This window comes from Lygodium microphyllum, chromosome 20, assembly GCF_053477565.2.
Source record: "Lygodium microphyllum isolate KBCC chromosome 20, Lygodium_microphyllum_v1.1.10, whole genome shotgun sequence".
Lineage (NCBI taxonomy): Eukaryota > Viridiplantae > Streptophyta > Polypodiopsida > Schizaeales > Lygodiaceae > Lygodium > Lygodium microphyllum.
Window position 1 is genome coordinate 34,875,597 of NC_141154.1, and position 24,168 is coordinate 34,899,764.

A 24,168-nucleotide genomic window follows, 5' to 3' on the forward strand; every position below is an offset into this window, starting at 1 on the left:
AGGAAGGAGTCATGTGCCGTGAGGCACCGCTGTCAACGACCCACTCTGGAGCCTGGGGAGCCGTCATCGCAGCATCAGAAGCATTCGGTGAAGCGTCCTCAATGACAGCTAGATGAAGAAATGCAGCTGATGAGGGTGCAGCCACCGCTCCAGAATCCTTGGTGTCCTTCTTCTTGGTGTCCTTCGTGCCTTTGTCAGGGCAATCCTTCTTCCAATGGCCAGTCTTTCCACAAATATGGCATGTGGAGTCTTTGTCCTTGTCCTTCTCCTTGTCCTTCTCCTTGTCCTTCTTGGACTTGTTATCCCCCTTCTTCTTCTTTTGGTCCTTCCCCTTCTTCTGAGAGGCTTGACCTGTCAGCGCCTCCGACTTGGAAGCATTCTGTCCCTTTAACTGTTCCTCTTGGTCCAAGACCATAGGAACCAACTCTTCCCACCGAAGAGTAGACTCTCGCCCCGAAGTAATAAGGGCAGAGTAAAATGTACCGAATTGTGGCGGCAACTGGGACAATAGTGTGATCGCCATGTCTTCGGAGGAAATCGGCTTCCCCGCATTCTGAACCTGCATCTGAAGCTGCCTTAGCTTATTAATGTGCTCCCGCAGCGAAGAAGACTTGTTTACGGACAAGGTCCGCATCTGTACCTCCAAAGAAACCCGCTTCATAAGGGTCATTCGATTGTACATCTGATCAAGCTCCAGCCATATCTCCCGAGCCACCGTCAAGTGCTCGATGTGAGCGATCACGGCTGTAGTACATGATAGAAAGAGAAAGGAATGAATCCTGGCATTCAATTTGTCCCAATGAGACTGGGCCTTGGCCAGCTCCGCACGAGCATCGGAAGAGAGTTTGGACTCATCTCTTACCGAGGGCCGGTCAATCTCCTCCTGTACCAACTCCGCCAAATCATAGGACTCAAGGATGGCCAACATCATGATGCGCCAAATGCGGTAATTGTCGCCGTCGAGCTTCTGATCTGTAGGAAGAGCCGGTAAGACAGGCACCTTCCGGTCCATAATCGCCTGGAACTCCAAGTCAATCTCTGTAGACATCTTCACCTGCAATGCCTGCACAAACGCAAAAGCAGCCCCCTCTGACTGGGAAAACTCAGCCTGCTACGGCTCTTCCGCGTCCTGAAACTTCTTCACCCGCCGGAGGCGATGAAAAAGCAAAACCTGCACTTGTAGGCTGAAAACTCAAACTTCCTCCGCGTCAAACAGCAGTAAACAGCAGCAAATCCACCACCTGTACTCCTTTCCTGTGCGTCCACACTCGTTTCAGCCTTGTTCCAAGGCGCAGCCCTCCTGTCTGCCCTTAAACGCAAAAAACGCAAATTTGTGTCACGATGGAAACTCCTCTTCAGGTTGATTCTGCGCTCAGTCAGCCCTCAAACACTGCTCTGATACCATGTCAGAGTGCAGCGGTGCGGAAGCGTAGGACTGAGAGAGAGAGAACGCAGAGAGAGAAGAGAGAGAAAGAGACAGTGGACGATGAAGATCTGCTGTATAAAGAGTGCTGAATACAAAGATATGCAGATATATACACGGGCGCAGTGCGCTGGACTGCGTGTCTCCACTTCGACGATGCAACCTGCTGGTCACCTCGAAGTCCGCTGCAGTCTGCACTGTCTCCTGTCTGAAATCTGCGAACAGAGACGGAATCTGCGCGTGTCACTGGTCTGTAATCTGCGTGCAGAGAAGTGTACCAGACTGCTGAAGAAGTCGGGTATAAATAGCCGAAAACGGGACAAAAAACAGGGCGCCAGAAAAACAGGGCGCCAGAAATGCAGCCGACTGCCTGCTGCAGGTCGGACTGCCACGTGGCAGTTCGACTGCCTGTCCGACTGCACCAGGCCACCTGCCCTGCTGCCCCTGATCAGGCTATGATCTGATCTCTAACAAAGCTGAGCAGAGAACAAGTTCAGGAAAGGTGCATTGATGGCCTGCGTGATCATTAAGAAGGGGGCTGAATACTAGTCGTTTCTGCAAAGAAGCTCCGTTTCCTGCGTGACCGACTTTGTTCGAAAGATAAAATTTGTTCCTTACTCTTCGGGTTTATTTATAAACCAGCAACAGCTGCCTGCCATTAAAACCAGGGAAGTACTTTACTTTGTATGCAAATTTCTTATTTTTGCTTTCCAATTCCAGTGTATTAATGGCAGAAAAAGGGAAAGAGAGAGTAATGGAAGGTTCTAGTTCTGGGGACCACCCTATGGTAGATCCCCATGAACCAGAGATGCAAGAAGAACAGTGGGAAGAATTTTTTGCTACACGAGAACAATTTGATGATCTTACTGCTCGTGTACAGGCTCAGGGGGTTCAAATGGAATTTTTAACCCAAATACTCACTGAAATAAAATCTCAATTAACTTTATTGTTAGAAAGAGATAAAAATAAGATAGAAACCTCGGATGCCCCATCTTCATCGAAAGATTTAGATGTGACTATCCGAGATCCTAAGGAACCCCACCATAAGTTGAGGGATAATCCAGTTCTAAAGGATATGAAACCCCCTCAGTTTCACGGGGAGGAAAAAGATAGAAATAAAGATACAATCTTTAATTTCCTCCAAAAATGGGAAGATTTACATGAACTTAAAAATACCCTACCACATCTCCAAGCACTGGAGGCTAGTTTAACTTTGGGGCCCAAAGCATATAAATGGTGGCGAACTTTAAAGGAGACAAATAAAATACCTGAAACTTGGGCTCAATTTGAATCCGTCTTTTTGAAAGAATTCCTTCCTGAAAATGAAATGGAAAGAAATTGGGAAGATTGGGATTATGTCAGACAAAAGGGAAGACCCCTGCTGACATATTTGGAGGAATATCGTGAGATAATCCTCAAATTGGAAGGAATAGATGAATTTCAAAAGACAAGAGGATTCATTAGGGGACTAGATAAAGCCTGTAAAAAGGAAGTAAAAAGAAGTTCACCTAAGACGTTGGAAGAGGCAATTAGATTTGCATTAATTAATGAAGATAGTATGCGTCCAGGTACACTCACTAGTCTCACTGATACGGAGCCCAAGTCTAAGGAATTGGAAACCTCAAAATTTGTGGGCAAATTTAAAAGGAAAATGCCATTTTTTAAAGGTAAAAAACAACCTTTTGAAAAGAAACAATATGTGAGGCCAAAGTTAAGTCCTGATGACTTTGATAAGGCCAAAAAAGAAAAGTTGTGTTTCAATTGCCTATCCCCTAACCATGCTGCTTGGAATTTCCCTCAAAAGAAAAAGGGGGAAGACAAAGGAAAGGATAAGGACAAGGGCAAGGGAAAAGAAAAACAAATCCATGTAGTGCAGACCTTAGAATTAAAGGGGCATGAAAGGTATAAATCTTTAGAGGTCCTGCACATGGATGTACAACACAAGTGTTGTATGTCAACTTCTATGTGGCAGCCTACTTTTGGGCCACATGATTTAGTTAGAGTACATGGATTGATAGCTGGAAAGAGAGTTAGAGTCATGATTGATGACTCTGCTACACATAATTTTATAAATTATGCACTTGTCAAAAAATTGAAACTTCCCCAACAAAAGAGTGGGCATTAATATGTTGTTCGTATGATGCAAGGCCAAGACAATAAAATATGGGATACAATGGTATCCAATTTGGAAATTGAGATTCAAGGATATAAAGATAAACTTGATTTCCAAATTATGAACATGGAAAGAGCTGATATTGCTCTAGGGAGGGAGTGGCTATGGGGATTGGAACCATCCTTAAAACGTAGTTATCACCATAATACACTGGAATTTGAAAGGGATGGTAAGACTTTTGTCATTCAAGGTGAACATGAAGTATCTGATAATCCTTTGCTGTCTTCTACTGAAGTTCAGAAGCTGATAAAGAAGGAAGTTTGTGAGGTATATATGTTATGGTCTCTTCTTGTACAAAACACTTTTACTTTTTGTAATATAAAGCAACAATTTTCTTATGTTTGTGAGTTGAATGTTAATAATGAATTAAGTAGCTTGTTAGATGATTTTAAAGATGTGTTTTCTTCTGATTTACCAAGTGGCCTTCCACTAGATAGGGGTGATATAAATCACCCAATTGACACAAATAAGGATACACACCCTATTTCTAAACCACCGTATAGGTTAAGTGAAACACAACATCAAGAAGTTGAAAGACAAATTAAGGATTACCTTGATAAAAGGTTTATACAACCCAGTAATTCACCTTGGGCTTCACCAATTTTATTAGTAAAGAAAAAAGATGGTTCTATGCGACTTTGTGTTGACTATAGAGCACTTAATAAAATAACGGTGAAGAATAAATTTCCTATGCCTAGAATGGAAGATCTTTTTGATCAATTACAAGGGGCAAAATTCTTCACAAAGATAGATTTAAGATCAGGATATCACCAAGTAAGAATTAAGGCACACGATGTTCCCAAGACAGCATTTCATACTAGATACGGGCATTATGATTTTTTGGTGATGCCTTTTGGCCTCACTAATGCACCAACTACCTTTATGAAGCTGATGAATAGTGTTTTACGGCCCTATCTAGGACATTTTGTAGTAGTCTTCTTGGATGATATCTTGATCTTTAGTAAATCAAGAGAAGAACATTTGGAACACTTACGATTAGTATTCCAACTGTTAAGAACACATTCTCTTTATGCGAAGAAAACTAAATGTGAATTCTTTGCACAAGAGGTCAAATATTTGGCGATAGGCGCGGTCTTATTACAAGAAGGTCGACCAGTTGCTTTTGAAAGCAAGAAATTAGATCGTGCAAAACAGAATTATTCTGTTTATGAGAGGGAGCTGTATGCAATAGTACATGCAATGAAGAAATAGAGGCACTATCTGTACGGTGCCAAACTTTTGATTTTATCGGATCATGAAAGCATTAAGTGGCTTAATGATCAACCGGATTTACACGGGCGTAAAGCCAGATGGGCCGAACTCCTTCAAGAGTTCGACTATGAGATAAGATATAGAAAAGGAAAGTATAATATAGTAGCTGATGCACTCAGCAGAATGCCCATCATTAATGAATTGAGTTTTACTCATTTCACTTCCAACTTGCTTGAATCTTTAAAAGGGAAATGCCAGGTCGATCCGGCATATTCCAACATATGGGAAGCAATAAAAAATGGGGATCCAAATGAAAGTGCTTCTACTGAGGAAGGAATATCTGACGATGTTCAACAAGGAAATGGAGCATCAGGGGTTGCTCAAACTGGATTCAAGTGGAAGAATTTTACCATTGATAATGGTTATTTACTCTACAAGGGTAGGGTATGTGTCCCGAAAGATACAGAAATAAGGCGCCAGATACTCTTTGAGTGTCATGATATCCCTAGCGCGGGACATCCAGGAGTTATAAGACTTATAGTCTTATTAAAAGGCAGTTCTATTGGCCTGGAATGAATAAGGACGTCCTTGACTATGTGGTCAAATGTAATAAATGCCAGGTTAATAAAGGTGAAAGATTAAAAATGGGAGGACTTCTCCATCCACTAGAGATTCCTTCGGGAAAATGGGAGAGTATCTCCATGGACTTTATTGTTGCTTTACCCAGAACACAGAGGGGGCACAACTCTGTGTGGGTGATTGTGGATAGGTTAACCAAAATGGCTAGGTTCATTCCAACTTCACAACTGATGTTAAAACACCAGAATTGGCTAGATTGTTCGTAGAGAACATATACCGATTGTATGGCCTTCCGGCAAATATAGTTTCTGATCGGGATAGAAAATTTGATAGCCAATTTTGGCGTGCGGTATTTATGAAGTTGGATACTAAACTTAGCATGAGTACGGCGGATCACCCGCAAACTAATGGGCAAACTGAAAGGGTTAACCAAATCCTTGAAGATATGCTTAGGGCATATGTAAGTAAAAGGCAAACTAATTGGGAAGAGTATCTACCGATAGCAGAGTTTGCATATAACAGTGCCAAGCACTCTTCCACTGGATATAGTCCATTTATGTTAATGTATGGGTTTCAGCCCAGAGCTCCTTTTGCAGTAGGACTGCATAAGGAAAAGGTTCAGACAGCTAAAGATTTTTTGGAGGATATGAATAGTATGTTAAAATTTGCTCAAGAAAATATTAAAAAGGCTCAAAATCGAGCTAGAGCATATGCAGATCCTCACCGAAGAGACATCTCCTTTAAAGAAGGAGAATTGGTCTATCTTAAGGTGCCTGAACAAACTAAAACTATGAAAAAGGGACAATGTCCAAAGCTTTCACCGAGGTATTGTGGTCCTTTCATAATACTTAAAAAGGTGGGAGAATTGGCTTACAAGCTCCAACTACCTGCTGGTAGTAAAATACATCTAGTTTTTCATGTAAGTAAATTAAGGAAGAAACTGGGTGATTTGGACAATCTAATATTAAATGATGATATTGAGGAGCTATTAAACGACCAATCTAATCCACATGAACTAGAAAGAATATTAAATGTTCGTAATAGGCGAACAAGGAATACTATTTATCAAGAATGTTTGGTTAAGTGGAAAGATTGTTCAGAAGAAAGCTCAACATGGGAGCGAGTAAGTACTTTAAAGAAAAGGTTTCCCAATTTACAGTTAGACCTTCCAAGTATCGTTTTCGAGGATGAAACCGATTCTTAAGGGGAAGGAAATGTGACATTAAGGTAAATCAAGGGAAACATGCACGAGGATGACCGTCCGGGCTCTTGGGCGCCCGAACGGGGTTCAGGGGAGCCTAGAACCAAAGAGAGTCTAGGAATAGTAGGACTCACCAAGGTTTGACGGCTGGCAATCGGATTAGGATGGGTCTGGCCAGCAATAAACTAGGCAAGGCTGGGAGGTGAAGGGATCGCTTGTGCTCATCTCTTCTGACTGTTTTCCTCTGGCTTCATGGTCTTCTTGAGAGCCGTCTTACATTCCGTCTTACATCAATGATATCATCATCTAGAAGCTTCCCCTTACCCTCCTCAATTTTAATATAAATAGGGGTCTTGGGTTACAAGCCCTTCCATCTTGCCAACACCAATTGTGAGGGTCTTGCAAGGTAAGTCCTCTTCTACTTCTTGTCTTGTTCTAGTCTTATCTTGTATGGAGTGTTGTCTTGTAATCAAGCCATGCTCTTGTGAGCATTCTCTTGTAATGGTGTTATCTCGCAATCAAGTTCTAGTTCAATTTCTCTTCGAAGTTCTTCTCTTGTAAGTTGCGAGAGCAATTTCCGCACTCTCGAAGAGCACTTGCCATGCTCATAACACATGCAACTTGGATACTTGGGATCAGATCAGGTGGGCTCATTCTCACGATTGTGTCAGGGTTTTTTGTCCAGTGACAGCTTGGTTAGTGAGTATTTTGCGGGCCGATTGCATCCTTTTTTACTCTAAATTTAGGTCTCCTAGATTTGATGATTTGTTGCTATTTGTAGAAGACACTTTAGGACATCATTCATTTGAGTTTTCTGCAGGTCGTGCACACTTCAAATCAGACGCCTACATTCTCTCCGGTGTTGCCATTGCCATCAGAGTGATCCGGTGTTCTCATCAACGCTTAGGGCTGCATGCAAGGACTAGCCAATTTGCCATTGTATTCAACATTCATTTTGAATTTAATGTAGATTATCCCTTCATTCTCTTCTCTTCGTGCTGCCTCTCTCTTTTCTTTCTTCTTTGTGTTCATGCATGTTTCTCTTTTGTTGTGCACTCACATGGTACTCGCCTATTAGAGCTGGCATTGACGAGTGATCATAGGTTTGTTGGGTACGGAGTTCATGAAATGGACTAGCAAGCTATGAAGGGTGAAGCTTCAGGGTAGAGAGAGAGAGAGAGAGAGAGAGAGAGAGAGAGAGAGAGAGAGAGAGAGAGAGAGAGAGAGAGAGAACTCTTGCAAGTACACAACAAGCTGAATAGATTGATATGATAGTTTGTGATGTAAGTACAAGTGATAGGGCCTGAATATATAGGCTAAGGTATCCACCTACACCTTTGACCCTTATTAAATGCTAGGTGGTGTAAAAGGTGCTTACACCTAAACACACACTTTTACACACAATAGTGTGTGTTCACACATGGGGATAAATAAATCTAAAAAATCCCCCCTTCGAGCCAAGAGTAGTTGAACCTGTAACATGGAACATATGGAAAAAGCAAAAGGGAAGGTCTTACCTCTCAGAAGTAGTGCCTAATCCCATACAATGATTCTAGAAAGGAGATACATAAGAGAGAGATCATGACATAGTCTAGTAAAAAGCTCAGGGACCCAAAGTAAGGCATGGTTTAGAGGTGTGTGTGCATGGCTCTACGGCTGATCAAAAGCTAGTGTGGCTGAGAGGCATTGGGCACATGACCAGAGGCCAAATACATGGGTATAGATTTTGAGATCAACTCAGAGGTCATGCAATAAGTGGTTACAATCCCCCTTGAAAGATAGCTCCTAATAGAATCGTAAAGGGAAAGTATAAATCTTTTTGGATAAAAATCTAAGCAATGTATCCCACATAGTAAGTATTTGGAAAGGTCTTAACACATGCATTTGCATGGTCAGTGCCTAATTGCAAAACACATTATTTATTTATTTAGGATTTGATTAAAAAAGATATTGTGGTGAGTCAACAGCCTTGTGTATCCTGCATGCGTGGGAAGTAGACTCGTGATGTTGTTCCTAGCAAGTCTTCGAGGCGGTCTTCAGCACCCTTGGAGCTTGTTTCTACCAATCTTTGTGAACCGATGAGGACCGACTCCCTTAGAGGGAGCTTGTATTTCATGCTAATTGTGGAAGATTACAGCAGGATGACCTGGGCTTACTTCTTGAAGGTGAAGTCGGAGGCTTTCGCTAACGTTAAGGATTGGTTACTCTTTAAGGAGAACTGATCGTGGGCTAGAAGCTGAAGACCTTATGATCGGATAAGGGCGGAGAATTTATTTCTAATGAGTTTGCTCGTTTTTGTGCAGACCGTGGTATTCACCAGGAGTTTGCCAATACAAACATTTCTTAGGAGAATGGCATCTTGGAGCAGAAGAACCGCAGTGTGATTGAGATGGCCTATACGATGATGGAGCATCGTCGGACCCCTTTGTGTCTATTGGCTAAGGCTGTGGCTACTGCAGTCCACATCCTTAATCGTTTTCCTATTTCTGTTGTTGTTGGTATGATTCCTTATGAGACGTACTTTGGGTCCAAGCCAAATGTTTCTTATTTCAGGGTTTTAGGGTGTGATGCTTGTGTTCACATCTCGAAGACACAATGTGACAAATTTGAAGCGGCTTCCAAAAGGCAGGTGTTTGTGGACTATAGCTCGCAATCTCAAGGCTACCGATTGTATGATCCTGTTAAATGGGATGTCTACATGAGCCATGACGTTCGGTTTATGGACGTTCCAGTCCTTGAGGGGGGTGAGGAATACCCTGTTCTTGGAGATCTCGATGATAGGTGGGCCCCAATGACTGTTCCTCTAGAGCTTGTGCCTCTTGTAGACTCTTCTTCGGATGCGGAGCTTAGTTCCCAGCCATCGGATTCATCGATTGCTCCCTCGTAGTCAGTGGAGCTTCTAGAAACTTCAGTATATGGAGAGCGACGAAGGCGAGATCTGACTGACCTTCTCGTTGGGCTTGTGACACTCTTCGTGATGTAGGGATTGAGGGGGTCCCTGAGGAGTGGCAGCCGCAGGATGGCGTGTGGTGTCCTCAGAGGAACCAAGCACACCACACTCAGCTTGTTTACACTAATTATTGTTTGATGACTCGTGTCATGTAGGATTAGGAGCCCACTTCCGTGAAGGAGGCTTTATAGCATGATCATTGGTGGAAAGCGATGGAGCAAGAGTTGGAGTCGATTGAAAGGGATGGCACTTGGTATCTCGTGCCAAAGCCTCCTCATAAGAAGATCATTGGAGTCAAATGGGTTTTCAAGACCAAGTACCACAGTGATGGCACATTGGATGAGCACAAGGTCCTCCCGCCTTGTTGCTTAAGGTTTTGCACAGTGCCCAGGCATGGATTTCCATGATACTTTTGGCCCTACAGCTCGGATGGCCACTATTTGCGTAGTTCTTGCCTTGGCTAGCCACAGGAGATGGTCGGTTTATCAGCTGGAAGTGAAGTCTACCTTCTTGAATGGAGAGTTGCAAGAGGAGATCTATGTTGAGTAGCCTCCAGGCTTCGGTTCTTATGATGGTTGTGGAAGGCTCTCTATGGCATTAAGCAGGCCCCCCATGCTTGGAATGAGAAGATTGACTCGTTTCTTCATGAGACATTAGGATATCAGCATTCCAAAGCCGACCCCAGTTGTATGTACACACCTCAGGTGGAGGTCGTGTGTTGTTTGTTCTTTATGTGAACGACTTGATTGTGACAGGTGACCATATATAGATGGTCGAGCAGACAAAGGCAGCACTTCATGAGAAGTTTGAGATGACGGACATGGGACTTGTTCACTTCTTTCTAGGTCATGAGATCTATCAAACTTTGAGGGGGATCTTTATTTCCCAACAACGGTATGTTCAAGAACTCTTGGCTACATGTGAGGTGGAGGAATGCAAGTCTGTTACGACTCCTATGGACCCGAATTGGAAGGCTACCGCTTATTTTGATTCTCCCTTAGTGGATGCTACTCGTTATAGGTAGTTGGTTGGTTCATTGATTTGGCTTCTTAATACCCATGTTTTATGCTATAGGTGTTCTGGCTGGGTTCATGAGTGAATCCAAGATGGTGCATTGGTAGATGCTCAGAGGATTTTGTGGTTCCTACGGGGAACTCCTGATTTTGGGATCTATTATCCTGCTGGTATAGGTGATACGGACTTGGTCCTTATAAGTTGGAGTGATTCTGGTTGGGCTGGTGATGGGGATCATCGGAGGTCCAACACAGGTTAATTGTTTTACCTTGGGTGCTGGTGCTGTTTCTTGAAGCAACAAGAAGCAACCTACGGTTGCCCTCTCTTGACTAAGGTGGAGTATCGGGTGGCGTCTTTTACTACATGTAAGACAGTGTGGCTTCGTAGGCTCTTGGAGGAGCTTGGTTGCCCATAGATAGGTCCTACTGTTTTACAGTGCGACAATGAGAATTGCATTGCCTTGGCTAGGAATCCCGTGTTTCATGCTCGGACGAAGCATAGCGAGATCTAGTACCATTTCATTTGGGAGAAGCTTCTGGATGCGACCATTTCCTTGGTCTACTGCAAGATAGAGGACAATCTTGCAAATTTGTTTACCAAGGCACTTCCCTAGGCTTTACTTCGACAACGCTCCAGATTCCTTAGCCTTCTGCTATGTCCAGGATTCGAGAGGGGGTGTTAGCGAGTCATCTCTCAGACACGTAGGTGCCACATGGCAGGCAGTCGGCCAGGTGCCACATGGCTTGCAGTTGGACTGCAGCAGTTGGCTGCAATTAATGCAGCCGACCTGCATTCTTTTGGCCATTATTTTCAGCTTGTTTATAGGCCTCTAGCAATCTTAGTTAGTCGTGTCCCATCGATTTCAGGCTGCAGATCGTGGCCGTTGCCTTAAAAGCAACATCACGAGGAAAAGAGAACTGATGTATTTTTCCCAAAATTCATCTCTCACAAATATGCTAAGGAGGTCTGTCCAAGACAGGTATAAGCATCAAATTGCCATAGTTAACATGGCCCATGCAAGCACGCCATAACTCTACCTGTGACATAGTAGGAATAATAGTAGATGCCAAATAGATTGAGTGATCAATTGAATGAGCATCTAACTCAATAGAATCCATGACATAATGTGCCAGTCAATACCAAAGTTAAGAATTTCTTATCCTTGACTATGCATTTGTCATCATCAAACGTAACTTGCATTCCACACTTTGCTAAAGAAGAAATGAACAACAAATTCTTCTTTATCCCTGGCACATCCTGTAAACAAAGAGTAAAGCCGTCAATGGCTTTCAAGACAATCTCTCCAACACCTCTAATAGGATAAGATGCATTGTTGGCACATTGCATAGATTTGCCAACAGGAGATGTAACAATAGAGGTAAACAAATCCGTGTGGGATATAATGTGCTTAGAAGCACCACTGTCAAAGAACCAAGTGTTAGCATCCTTTGTAGAGCTAAATGCTCTATCTGCCCAAGAAGAATCATAACTACAAGTGTAAAAACAATAGTCATAGTCAAGAACAAACGTCACGGACTCTATAGCAGTAGCAGTAGAAGGTTCATTAGAAATAGACATCCCAGATTCCTTCTCCTTGGCAATGCGTTTCTTGCATTCTGTAATGTAGTGACTTGGCTTTTTACAATAATGGCACTTGCCCTTCTTGGCTTGTGTGTCCCCTTGCTTTTTGTTGTTTTGTGAAGTGCTTGAACTTTTAGAACTTTGGGAAGCATTCTTAGACTGACTGCCCTTGCCCTTCTGTCTTGCCACAAAAGCCTGTTCAAAGGCTACAACATCCATCCCATTGTTCTTCCTTGTTTGCTCTTCTTCCAGTAGCAAACTAACCAATTGAAGAAAGGTAAGTGACTGCGGAGAAATTCTCATTGTGAGATTCAATGCCATGTGAAAGGCCAAATAAGAGGGTGGCAAGGAATTCAAAGTAGTAGAGATTCACGCAAGTCTTGAATTTCGTTGAGATAGTCCTGCATAGTATCATCTTCATCCATCTTGACATTTTTAAGCTCCTTTTTCAAGAAAGAAACGCGTGTCTCATTTTTTCCAGCAAACATTTGCTCAAGTGTAAGCCATGCTACTCTTGAAGTAGTAGATCATATGTGCGGGATTATGGACCGCTGAATTGCCAATGCAATAAGTGACAATGCTTTGGCATCCCGAGTGTCCCAAGCCTTCTGTGCAGCTGTTCTTTGGGGAAGTGATTGAGTTGGAGCTGGCCGTTGACCGTGTCCTCCTTGGGGAGGAGTTGCAGGAGCCGCAACTCCAGGATGGACTTCTTCACCACTAACATACTCCCAAAGATTTTTAGCAATGAGCACATTCTTCATCATGAAGGACCATAGAGAATAGTTATTTCTGTCCAATCTATCCTCTTTAGATAGATAAGTGAATACATCACTCTATCCTTGATTGGCCATGATAAATGTTACTCTTCCAAAAGGCACAAAAGCAATAACCAAATCTGGTTACCTGGAAATTTGTAAATTTTCAGAAATTACAGCAAACACCAAGCTGTAATTAACAAAATGGTATCACACTTGATCACTACCTTTCAATGTGCTGAAATTTCCACAAATTTCAGCAAATAGCATGCTGTCCAATGCACAAATAGTGCTCAGCACAAAAAAATGCAAAGCCCCAGAATTTAGTGGTCTAGAGTGCAAAATCTTAGTCAATTTCAGACTGAATATTCAGTACATGTGCCAATGTGTGCCAAACACACAAAAGCCCCAAAATTTTTGACCTGAACTCCAAGAAATTTTTGCAATGTGTACCCAAATTTTTTTACCTGAATTCCAAGAAATTTTTGCAATGTGTAACCAAAAGCACTTTCTAGAGTAGAAATGCATCTTTCCTTGTAGAAACCCTTTTCTGTAGCTCTGATTTTTCAAATAAAAATAATGAGATATACCTATGACAGCCAAAGGCAGGTGGAGAACGAGTTGAGATTGTCAAGAGTGCAAATGGAATTGCCCAAGTTGGTAGGTGGCGCCCTGGATGAGTTGGAGGACCTGGCACAACTAGCAAACAGATGGCAAAAGTTGGCGGTGCTAGTGGAACGTAGGCAGCGTATTACAGGGTGGCGGTAGAATTGGATGGGCGCATAGGCGGCACTAGACCAAGGGGCAGCATAGTTGGATAGGAAGGCGGGAGGGGGGACCAGTACAGAGCAATCGAGTGGCATTGTAGGCGGTAGCTACTGGCTGGTCGGGGGTAGCAGTAGGGTGGTGAGCCTACTGGTGCAGGTTTGGACAGCAAGAGGTGAGCTTAATGAGACTAAGCTGACGAGGAGCTTCGCAAACCTGGGTGCTTTGATACCAAATGTTGAGGATGGGGATGGCAACTCCAAGCTCAGTTTAGAGAGTGAATAGTAGAGAGAGAGTGAGAGTGTAGACACGGCTCGACACACTATTAGATTCAAAGTGTGTAAGTGAAAGTGCAAAGTATAACCCTTAGACCTTAGGGTTGTGTAAGTGCCTTAAGGTGTATTCACACCCCGAAAGTGTGTAAGGTGCGATAAGTAACCGAACTGTGTAACATAAACATACAAATAGAGAATAATGTGACTAGGGGAAAAGGCCTCTTTTACGGAGAGTAAAAAGTGCTCCAGTGTCCTTCTACGGATCACCGACACTCCTCTGTGAGCGTAGGCATGAGTCAAATCCAACAATAATAAGGTTGCCATATGTTGCCTTCTTGGTATATAAGCAACGATTCACTTAACTCCTTTTGAATCCTTGAGATGGCATGAATGTATCAAACTTATGATACCATTCACGTGCCTATTTTAGCCCATACAAGCTTTTGTTGAGTTTACATACCACCTTTTCCTTCCCCTTTGCCACAAAACCTTTTGGTTGTTGCATATGTATGTCCTCATGCAAATCACCATGTAATAAAGTAGTCTTTACATCCATTTGTATAAGTTCCATATCTTCACATGCAACCAACCCCAATATGGTTTGCAAAGTATTCGTCTTAACAATAGGAGAGAAAATCTCATCAAAATCAATCCCATGTTCTTGCTTGAACCCCTTTACAACGAGCTGTGCTTTGTACTTTGGCGACGAACAAAAAATGACCTTCATCTTGTAAACCTATTTGCATGGTAGGACTTTTTGCCCTTTGGGAAAATTCACTAAATCCCAAGTGCCATTCTTCTTTAGAGAATCCATCTTCGATAGCATAGCTTTATGCCATTTCTTGCTGTCCTCTTTGTCCATATTGCTTCTTGAAGCATGATGGTTTACCATAGTCTGTCAACGTGACATAATTAGCAACATAATTTACACCAGGAACAAACTTGTCCGGTTGTTCTGTATTTCTGGTCGATGTACGGACCCAATGATTAGTGTTTGCTGGCTGTTCAGCTTGCAAATCTGCATTAACAGCTTGCTGTTCAAATGGTTCAGTATGCTGTCTTGCCTGTTGCGGCTATTCTAATAGCACATTTTCTTGCTGAAACTGTGGTATATTATGGGCAACTTCTTGTTGATCAATTTCAGCATCATTCCTTGTATTTATAGGGTCATTTACAGCATGTATTTGCTACTGTACAATGGGCACACTTTGTTGTCCTACAGGTATCTCTTCTCAGAACATAATCCTTTTGATTTCCTCGATCTTTTCGGCTTGTTTATGTATGTGATCTTCAGAGAAGATAGTGTCATTGCTGTGTACAATTTTCATTTTCTCGGGATTCCATAGTGTATACCTCATCACCATATCCTAGGAAAATGCATTTATAGGACTTTGGTTCCAATTTGTTGCTTTGCACCATATCCTAGGAAAATGCATTTATAGGACTTTGGTTCCAATTTGTTGCTTTGTTCCTTGAGTATGTGTACAAATGCCTCGCAACCAAACACTCTCAAGTGTGCATACGAAGGTGGCTTGCACGACCACACTTCTTGGGGGACTAGGTTTTTGAGATAGATATATAAAAGTACAAGTGCTAAGGGTGCATTCACACCCATGCACATATAAAAGACAGGGTGGACCTTTATTCCCAACACCTTCAACTAGATTGCCAAAGTGTCCCCTCCTGTGATCTTAGACTATGAGCAAAGCTCTCTCTCTGTCAAACAAAACAGTCCATCATGAATGTGGATGCCAATCCTAGCTCTAGGATTTCAAAACTTGTCAAATTGCAATGTGTATGGAACACTGTACTTTGGGTCCACCACACCTACATATTGATGAGGCTAGGATGCCCCACCACCACCACCACTCTCTCACACTTTCTCTTGACATTGGAGAATTGTCAGGAATGATAGCACCACTAAGAATAGAAGGCGAAAGAGGTGGCCTCAATGGCCTTTGCTTTCACTACAGAAGAGGAGCCCTTTGAAGCCTTGGCCAGAGGTCTTGAATTGGAGTTGGAGTCGAAAGATGATGAGAATGATGACTCATCGGGGGAGTCCTTACCCTTGTTTTACTTCTCCCTCTCCTTCCATAATGCTGTTAGGTCCTTGTATTCCTTGCCGTAATGATAACACTAGGCCTTCTTCTTGTGTTTGCACTCCTCTTTGAAGCTGAAAAAGACTGCCTAATTGCCACAATATTGAGATGGTATCCTCCCCTATTGTTGGTCACACCATCAAATTCTAAAGGAAGCATGTATAGAACAGTCCCCACAAGATGTGCTTTTGGAAGGGCAGATTGCATGTGCTGAAGTTGATCCTCTATTTGTGTCACTTGAACAAGGAATGACCAAACCATATTAGTTGCCTTGGTCTCGATAGTTTGCAGTTGACCATAGAGGGTCACTGCTCACATGGTCAACAGAGCATGAGGCCTTGTACATAAGTTGAAGCTTCTCCCACACTTCTATAGCTATTCTATAGGAGGTAATTGCCGAAAGGTTTTCTTTAGAGATGGGCTATGTTTGGATCGGTTCTCTTGGGCCTTGCTCCTTTGCCTACTTATAGATGCCTCCTCTTCACTCCCCTTCATTCATTGTGCATTTGTGTCTGTTGGAGAGAGGGAGATTGGAGGCATGCTGATGATGACAGCCTATGTAGTTTGTATGCATCTTCTCATGCTCTAGTATATGGATTCCATGGTCCATTTCTTGATTCATTGAATTCTTGTGTCCTTGCTTTCTTGTATTTCTCTTTCAATGTTCAGTTATTGTTGGGATATAAAGGCCCGGTAACCTCCATGTATAGTACGCGCACATTGTACATGTGAACGCACCCTTTACGTGCCCTAAGTATAAATAGATTTTATTATTTGTGTACCAACACATTGTTGGTAGACTCTAATCTACTTGTACCTTTCACTCTGCTTACACTCTCTCCAGCCGTCACACTCTCACACTCACTCCAGCTTGATCTCTCTCTCTGCCTCTCTCTCTGTGTTGTGCCCCCTCTTGGTCCAACAACTGGTATCAGAGCTGACTTCTGTGCACGCTTCCCATGAAGAAGACCAGCAGCCCAAGCAATAGACGAGCAGAATACTGCTCGCGGTGACCAGGTAGGTACGTGGTGTGACCACGCTGCAGACCGGGCGTCGACTTGCTATAGTTGGCGACCGGCGTGACCAGGCGGACGATTGGGTGACAGGTGGGCGACTGACGGATGACTGGGCGATGGGCGCCACATGATAGGTCACCGCGCCCGCAGCCGGACGCCATGCAATAGGCAAGCGGCATCACGCAACCTATTGACGGGTCAACGGACCCCCTTCCGCCATTTTTCTTTAAATTAGAATTTCGTTTTTTTAAAAATCCCTTTTATCCTCCTCCTCTAATGGAGTTCATGTGTGGAAGCACAATTTTCAAAATTTGTGCAAATCTGGCCGGAAAATTTGGGGCTTTTCCCAGATTTGATCTCTTCTAGGCTTGATAATGACATTCGTGTCAGAAATTGCTGACATTGCGAGCGGTGACATCAATTAATTTGGGGATTTTGCCAAATTTGTCGAATTTTCGCTCTTTTGGGCAAAATTTCTTGACATTGGATCCCAGAAATTTGGGGCTTTTCAAAGTTTTGCTCAGCTGGGTCAGATTTGGTTGACATTTATGCAATTTTGGACTTGAAATTTTGGGGATCTGCGTAGAATTTGGTAAATTTTTGCATTTTTGTCTGTTTGGTGGCTAGTTCATGTACAAACAGCAGAGATTTATTTTTGGTTGAGAAAAAACAGCAGGGCATTTTGCTGGTTCAGCTTGTACTTTTGCAGATTAGTGCATTTACTCCTGTGTCCGTGATAAAATGGCTGCAACTTCTTCCAGTTCAGACATCAAGAGTTTGATGGAGATTAAACGGTTTGATGGTCATGGATTTGACCTTTGGAAAGACCGTATGCAAGGCATTTTGTTCCTAAAGGATTGTGAGGATGCTTTGCAAGAAGATAAACCCGCACTAATGTCTGATGCAGATTGGGCCAGAGTGAATAAAAAAGCTATGGCTTATATAAAGATGGGTGTCACTGATGACATTTTGACAAACATTAAGGGTTTAAATACAGGTTATGCAATATGGGAGAAGGTGAAAACTACTTATGAGATCACCACACCTGTTAATCAGGTGCATTTAATGCGCAAGTTCGTGAATATGTGACTGGATGAGTCAAAGCTTGCAACTGAGCTCTTGAGTGCATTTACAAGGATTCTAAATTAGCTCAAAGATGCAAATTTGAACTTTGATGATAAGTTGAGGGTGATCTTTTTGATCATGACACTGTCTGACTTGTGGAAGACCTTGGTTGTTTCACTCAGCAATAGCCCTAATCTCTCATATGATGGGGTGAGGGGTTCTATCTTGAATGAAGAAATTAGACATATATCTAGTGGAGAAGGCAACAACTCAGCTTATAATGTAAGAGGCAGGGTTGAAAAGAAAAATGCAAATGCAGGACACAAAAACAGAAGCAAGAGCAAAGGAAAGGATAAGAGTGACATTACTTGCTATCATTGTGGTCGGAAGGGCCACAAGAAACCTGATTGCAGGTATTACAAGAAAGAACAAGAGAGAGAGGAATGCAGGAGACAAAAATAAGAAGGAAGAAAAGACAGATGCATCGGAGACAACCAAAGGCAAAGAGAAGGCCAATGTGGCCTCTAGCGTGGTCATAGAAGAGCTTTCAGATACAGAGGCTCATGTATTATGTGCAGTTGATTATGATGTCCTTGTATGTCACATGCAGGATATGCAGATTACCAAGGCTGATGTGATTGATGCACTCTTGTCAGTTGATGATGGTGTCACTGAGACTTGGATTGTAGACTCTGGTGCCTCTTTCCATGTAACTCCTTGCTTGGAGTGTTTTGCTATGTTCAATGTAAACAATTATGGAAAGGTGTATCTTGGAAATAACCATGCTTGTAGCATTGATGGAATTGACACATTACACTTGTCTTTAGACAATGGTCAAGAGCTTGTGTCGAAAGATGTTAGATATGTGCTTGTTATTAAAAAGAGTTTACTGTTTGTTGGTCAGCTTGACTTGCATGGCTACACCACACTGTTTGGTGGTGGTTTGTGGAAAGTGAAAAAGGGTTCCATGCTGATTGCAAAAGGAACCAAGAAGGGCACATTGTATTGTTTGCACTGTAAAGCCTTGAATGGCAAGTTTCTTGCACTTGTTGAAATTTGCAGCCACTTGGAGTTATGGCATAAGAGATTAGGCCATATGAGCCGAAAAGGACTTGATGTCCTTTTCTCTCTGAAGAGGGTTGATGGAAAAGGCTCTAAACTTGATTTTTGTAACGAGTGTCAATTTGGAAAGCAAATAAAAAATTCATTTTACTATGGTGTCTCACGTAAGTTCAATGTCTTGGACTTAGTGCATTCTGATGTATGTAGTATGCCTGTGAAATCGTTGGGTGGTGCTGCATATTTTATCTCCTTTATTGATGACTCTTTCAAGAAGATTTAGGTGTATTTGCTGAAAAAGAAAAGTGAAGTGTTTGCTGTTTTTAAAACTTTTCATGCATTTGTGACCACTCAGACAAGTAGAAAGCTGAAATGCTTGAGAACTGATAATGGGGGTGAGTTCACATCAATTGAATTCAAGTCCTTTTGTGACTTGCATGGTATTAAGAGGGAGCTTACAACCCCTTACAGCCCTTCTTTAAATGGGGTGGCTGGAAGATATAACATGACTTTATGTGAAAGAGTGCGGTGCATGCTGTCCACTGTTAATCTCCCTCGTGCATTTTGGGGAGAGGCACTCAAAACCACGGTTCACATTTGCAACCGCTCTCTAAACAGGTCTTTAAATAATGGTATCCCTAAGGAGGTTTGGTCTGGCAAATCGGCCTCATATGACCATTTACGCATATTTGGCTGTGATGCTTTTATGCATGTTAGGGATGAACTGAGGAATGAACTTGACCCAAAATCCATCAAAGGCATTTTCATGGGCTATGGTAATGAGGGTGAATTCGGTTACTACAGAGTGTGGTTACCTCAGTCCAAGAAAATTATTTGCAGCCATAATGTTGTGTTCAATGAGGCAAAATTGCTGAAAGTCACTTTAGCCTCTAATGAAGATCTGCAAAGGGTGAAATTTCAGAGTTTGCAGCTACCCATTACTCAGAAAATGAGCCTCAACGTGCTATACCACAGGCTGAAACTGATGATCAGCCGGTTATTTTTGAGTCAAATGATGATGGGCAGCAAATAGAAGCATAAGGAGGTCATGGACAGCAAGATAGGCTTGCTAATTATGAAAATGCAGGTGTTGGAAATGAAAATGAAGGTGCTGTACATCATGAAAAGCATGCTGAAAATGACTTACAGCAGCCAATAAATGCTGAAAATAATATACCTCCAGATGTAGACCCAATTCCTGAAAATGTTGATCATTGGGTATGCAAGTCTACACGCGTAAGAAGGCGACCACATAGGTTTGACCCCTCCTTGCATTATGTGATGCTTACAGATGAGGGTGAGCTTCTTATATACAAAGAGGCCAAGTTATGTGAGTTCAGTAGTAAGTGGGAGCTAGCTATGCATGAAGAGATTAAATCTCTATATGCAAATGATACTTGGGATCTTGTGTCACTACCCAAGTGAAGGAAGCCACTTCCAAACAAATGGGTGTACAAAGTAAAGACAATTGATGGGAAACCCAAGTACAAGGCAAGGCTAGTTGCCAAAGGGTATGCACAAAAGGAAGGGATTGACTTCCAAGAGGTCTTCTTGCCTGTTGTGAAGATGACCACTTTACGTGTGCTTTTTGCTCTTACTTCTGTTTTGGATTTAGAGCTGTATCAAATGGATGTAAAAACAACTTTCTTGCATGGTGACATTGATGAGGAAATCTACATGAAATGGCCCGAGGGCTTTGTAGTTTCTGGAAAAGAGCAGATGGTGTGTAAGCTTAAACGCAGCTTGTATGGGTTGAAGCAAGCACCGTGGCAATGGTACAAAAAGTTTGACACTTTTATGCTATCTCATGAGTTTACACGCAGCCATGTAGATCATTGCTTGTACATGGAAAGGGATACAGATGGCAGCCCCATCATACTTGTTTTGTATGTGGATGATATGTTACTAGCTGGGAAAAGAAAGACTAGCTTGGATGCTCTAATAAATTAGCTGAAATCAGCTTTCTCCATGAAAGATTTAGGGAATGCAAATTATATTTTGGGCATGAGGATTCGTAGAGATAGAATGCAGAAATTGCTGTTTTTATCTCAAGAAAAGTAGATTGGAAGGTACTGGACAGATTTAACAGGGCTAAACCTAAGCCTTTTGGGGTACCCTTACCTCCTTATCTCAAGCTTAGCAAAGGCAACAGCCTGAAAGATGACGTGGAAGCAAATGCTATGAAGGGAGTTCCTTATGCATTAGCTTGTGGCTCTCTTATGTATGCTATGGTTGCTACTTGTCCAGACATTGCTCATGCAGTGGGAGTTGTTAGCAGGTTTATGTCAAATCCTGGCAAAGCACATTGGGAGGCTATCAAGTGTATTCTTTGATACCTTAAGGGTACACAAAGAAAAAGTATTTGCTATGGGTAGGGTGCACTTAGTTTGCAAGCTTATTGTGATGCAGACATGGCAGGTGACTTGGACACTCATAGGTCCACCAGGGGTATGTCTTTACAGTTGCTGTTGGGGTTGTTTCTTGGTGTTCCAGGTTGCAGAACATTGTTGCACTGAGTACCACTAAAGCTGAATACATACCAGCTACTGAAGCTTCTAAGGAAGCTATATGGTTGAGCAGGCTTGCAGATGATCTCAGCATGTCTATGGGTACTGCAGTTTTGGGATGTGATAGCCAGAGTGTTGTGTATATGGCTAAGAATGCCATGTATCATTCACGCACAAAGCATATAGATGTGCGATATCACTTCATCAAACAGATTCTAGAAGATAGTCAAATCACATTGACCAAGATTAAAACACAAGATAACCCTGCAGATGTTCTCACTAAAAGCCTAAGCAAAGCTCAGCACAAGCATTGCATTCGACTAGTGGGAGTTGGTTAGCTAGAGGTTCATATCGGACCTTTAAGTGGGAGTTTGTTGGGATATAAAGGCCCGGTAAGCTCCATGTATAGTACATGCACATTGTACATGTGAACACACCCTTTACGTGCCCCAAGTATAAATACATTTTATTCTTTGTGTACCAACACATTGTTGGTACACTCTAATCGACTCGTACCTTTCACTCTTCTTACACTCTCTCCAGCTGTCACAGTCTCACACTCACTCCAGCTCGACCTCTCTCTCTCTCTCTCTGTTGTGCCCCCTCTTGGTCCAACAGTTGTATCTTTGCTTCCATTTTTGGATCTCTTTCTCACACCAGTTTCATAGCTGTTGATTTCCGCAGTGTGCTGCCCACTTTTGGACCTGAATTGCTACGTTTTGCATTGGCATAGCGCTATTTTGTTTGGCATTTAGTTTTGGAGGAATTGCGATCAGCCATAATGTTGATCAGTCTGTATTTTGATCATGTACAGCCCTTTCTGTTTCCAGGTTCCATCTTACCTCTGTTTGCTGCCTGTAGTGCATTTTCATTTGAACAGTCTGAGCAGATCGTTGTCCATCATTCATGCATAGATCTGCCCATACTTTGAGCTTTTTCAGTCTAGAGTGTGCTGTCTTTCTCATTGTTTCAGTTTTGTTGTTGTTTTGTGCAAGTTTCCTGCAAGAAGCTTCATCTAAATGGCTGTATATTTCTTCATTTTGCAGCAGCCTAGCCATCTGTGAGGAGGGTGTGTGGTTGCATGATCAACTCATACCTCTGGCAGAGTCCCAAGTCCATTTTTCTTTCCTGGATCTCCATCTGGCTTACAGTGCCACAACATGGATAGGTTCTCTGCTATTTCAGCCTCCTTTTTGATTTGTTGAGAGGTGTGAAGACCAAAAGACAGAGACTTATTATGGTTGCACGATCGACTCATACCTCTGGCAGAGTCCCAAGTCCATTTTTCTTTCCTGGGTCTCCATCCGGCTTATAGTGCCGCAACATGGATAGGTTCTCTGCTGCATCCAAAGCATTTAACTAAAACAAAGAATTGCTAACAGTGATTCAAGCATTGACAGAACAGAGCATTTCCTAAATAGGAGGAACCTCAAGGGGATTAGGAACACAAAGCAGGGTTTTATCAAAATATATGGCAAGTATGGGCTCTGGGGAAACACACATAACCTGAGAAGACCTCTCTGGACCATAATGCTATCATTGGGGGAGTTGGAAATTCTGGACAGTGGAAAGTTTCATATATGCAAACTTCAAAGAGGGCAAAAGGATGCAATGCTGAGGGAATGTGCAAGCAGGAAGGCAAGGGTGTTCACAATTGTATAAGAGTACTCAGAAGGGTGTCTAGGGTTTGTTTAGAGACCTAATGTCCCGTTGATGCACGAAATCGTTTGATTTGCATACTAGGACACAGAAAAAAGGATTATTCAAGGTATAAAGCTACAACGTTTCTCCAATATCACAATCTTTGCCTGCTGGTTCATTTAGGGATTTTTTTGCATAGGACTTATAAGCCCATGCAATTGCTTAACTTATTAATATTCAGAATAGCTGTTTTGTGTGTAATATTTTTTTTTTTTTTCCCTTCCCCTCTGGGTTACAGGTTTATGACAGAGATGGGCTTACTTTGGGAGAGTTTGTGAGAGGTGACATGTATATTCGGGATTTAAAAAACACCAAGGGTCACATATCTGGACTGACAGGAGGGGAATGGCATCCGAAGGAGAAGCAGACGGCATTGACGTCATCAGAGGATGGTTCTCTTAGAATTTGGGATGTTAATGATTTTAAATCCCAGAAACAGGTGCTTTAGTAGGATAGAATAGTCTTCCTTCGTGGAATTGGTTTACTTATTTTGTGTTAACTGACTAAAAATTTGGAACTTGCAGGTTATCAAGCCAAAACTTGCCAGACCTGGCCGTGTGCCTGTCACCGCTTGTGCCTGGGGCTTAGATGGTAAATGTGTGGCAGGAGGTTTAGCGAATGGATCAGTTCAGGTATGGCTGCTTTACATGTGTCCATCTTCCAGCAGTAGAAGTCTATCTTGCTTCATGAAAAGAAGTTGCAGAGATATTGATTTTTGCCTTCCCATTTTCCTAATTTGTGAGTTGATGTCTAGTAAATTCTAGTCAATCTTATGGAATAGGAGATGCCAGAG

The 24,168-nt window shown here is 42.5% G+C and overlaps 1 protein-coding gene across 1 annotated transcript in view; it reads left to right on the top strand.

The window, feature by feature from the left end:
* LOC148018829 (Transducin/WD40 repeat-like superfamily protein) overlaps positions 1–24,168 on the top strand; it is a 59,257-nt gene that overhangs the window by 33,283 nt on the left and 1,806 nt on the right. The window contains exons 4-5 of the mRNA XM_087701444.1: positions 23,614–23,814; positions 23,900–24,007. Of these exons, the coding sequence (XP_087557570.1) occupies positions 23,614–23,814; positions 23,900–24,007 (309 nt within the window). The remainder of the gene's footprint in view (positions 1–23,613; positions 23,815–23,899; positions 24,008–24,168) is intronic.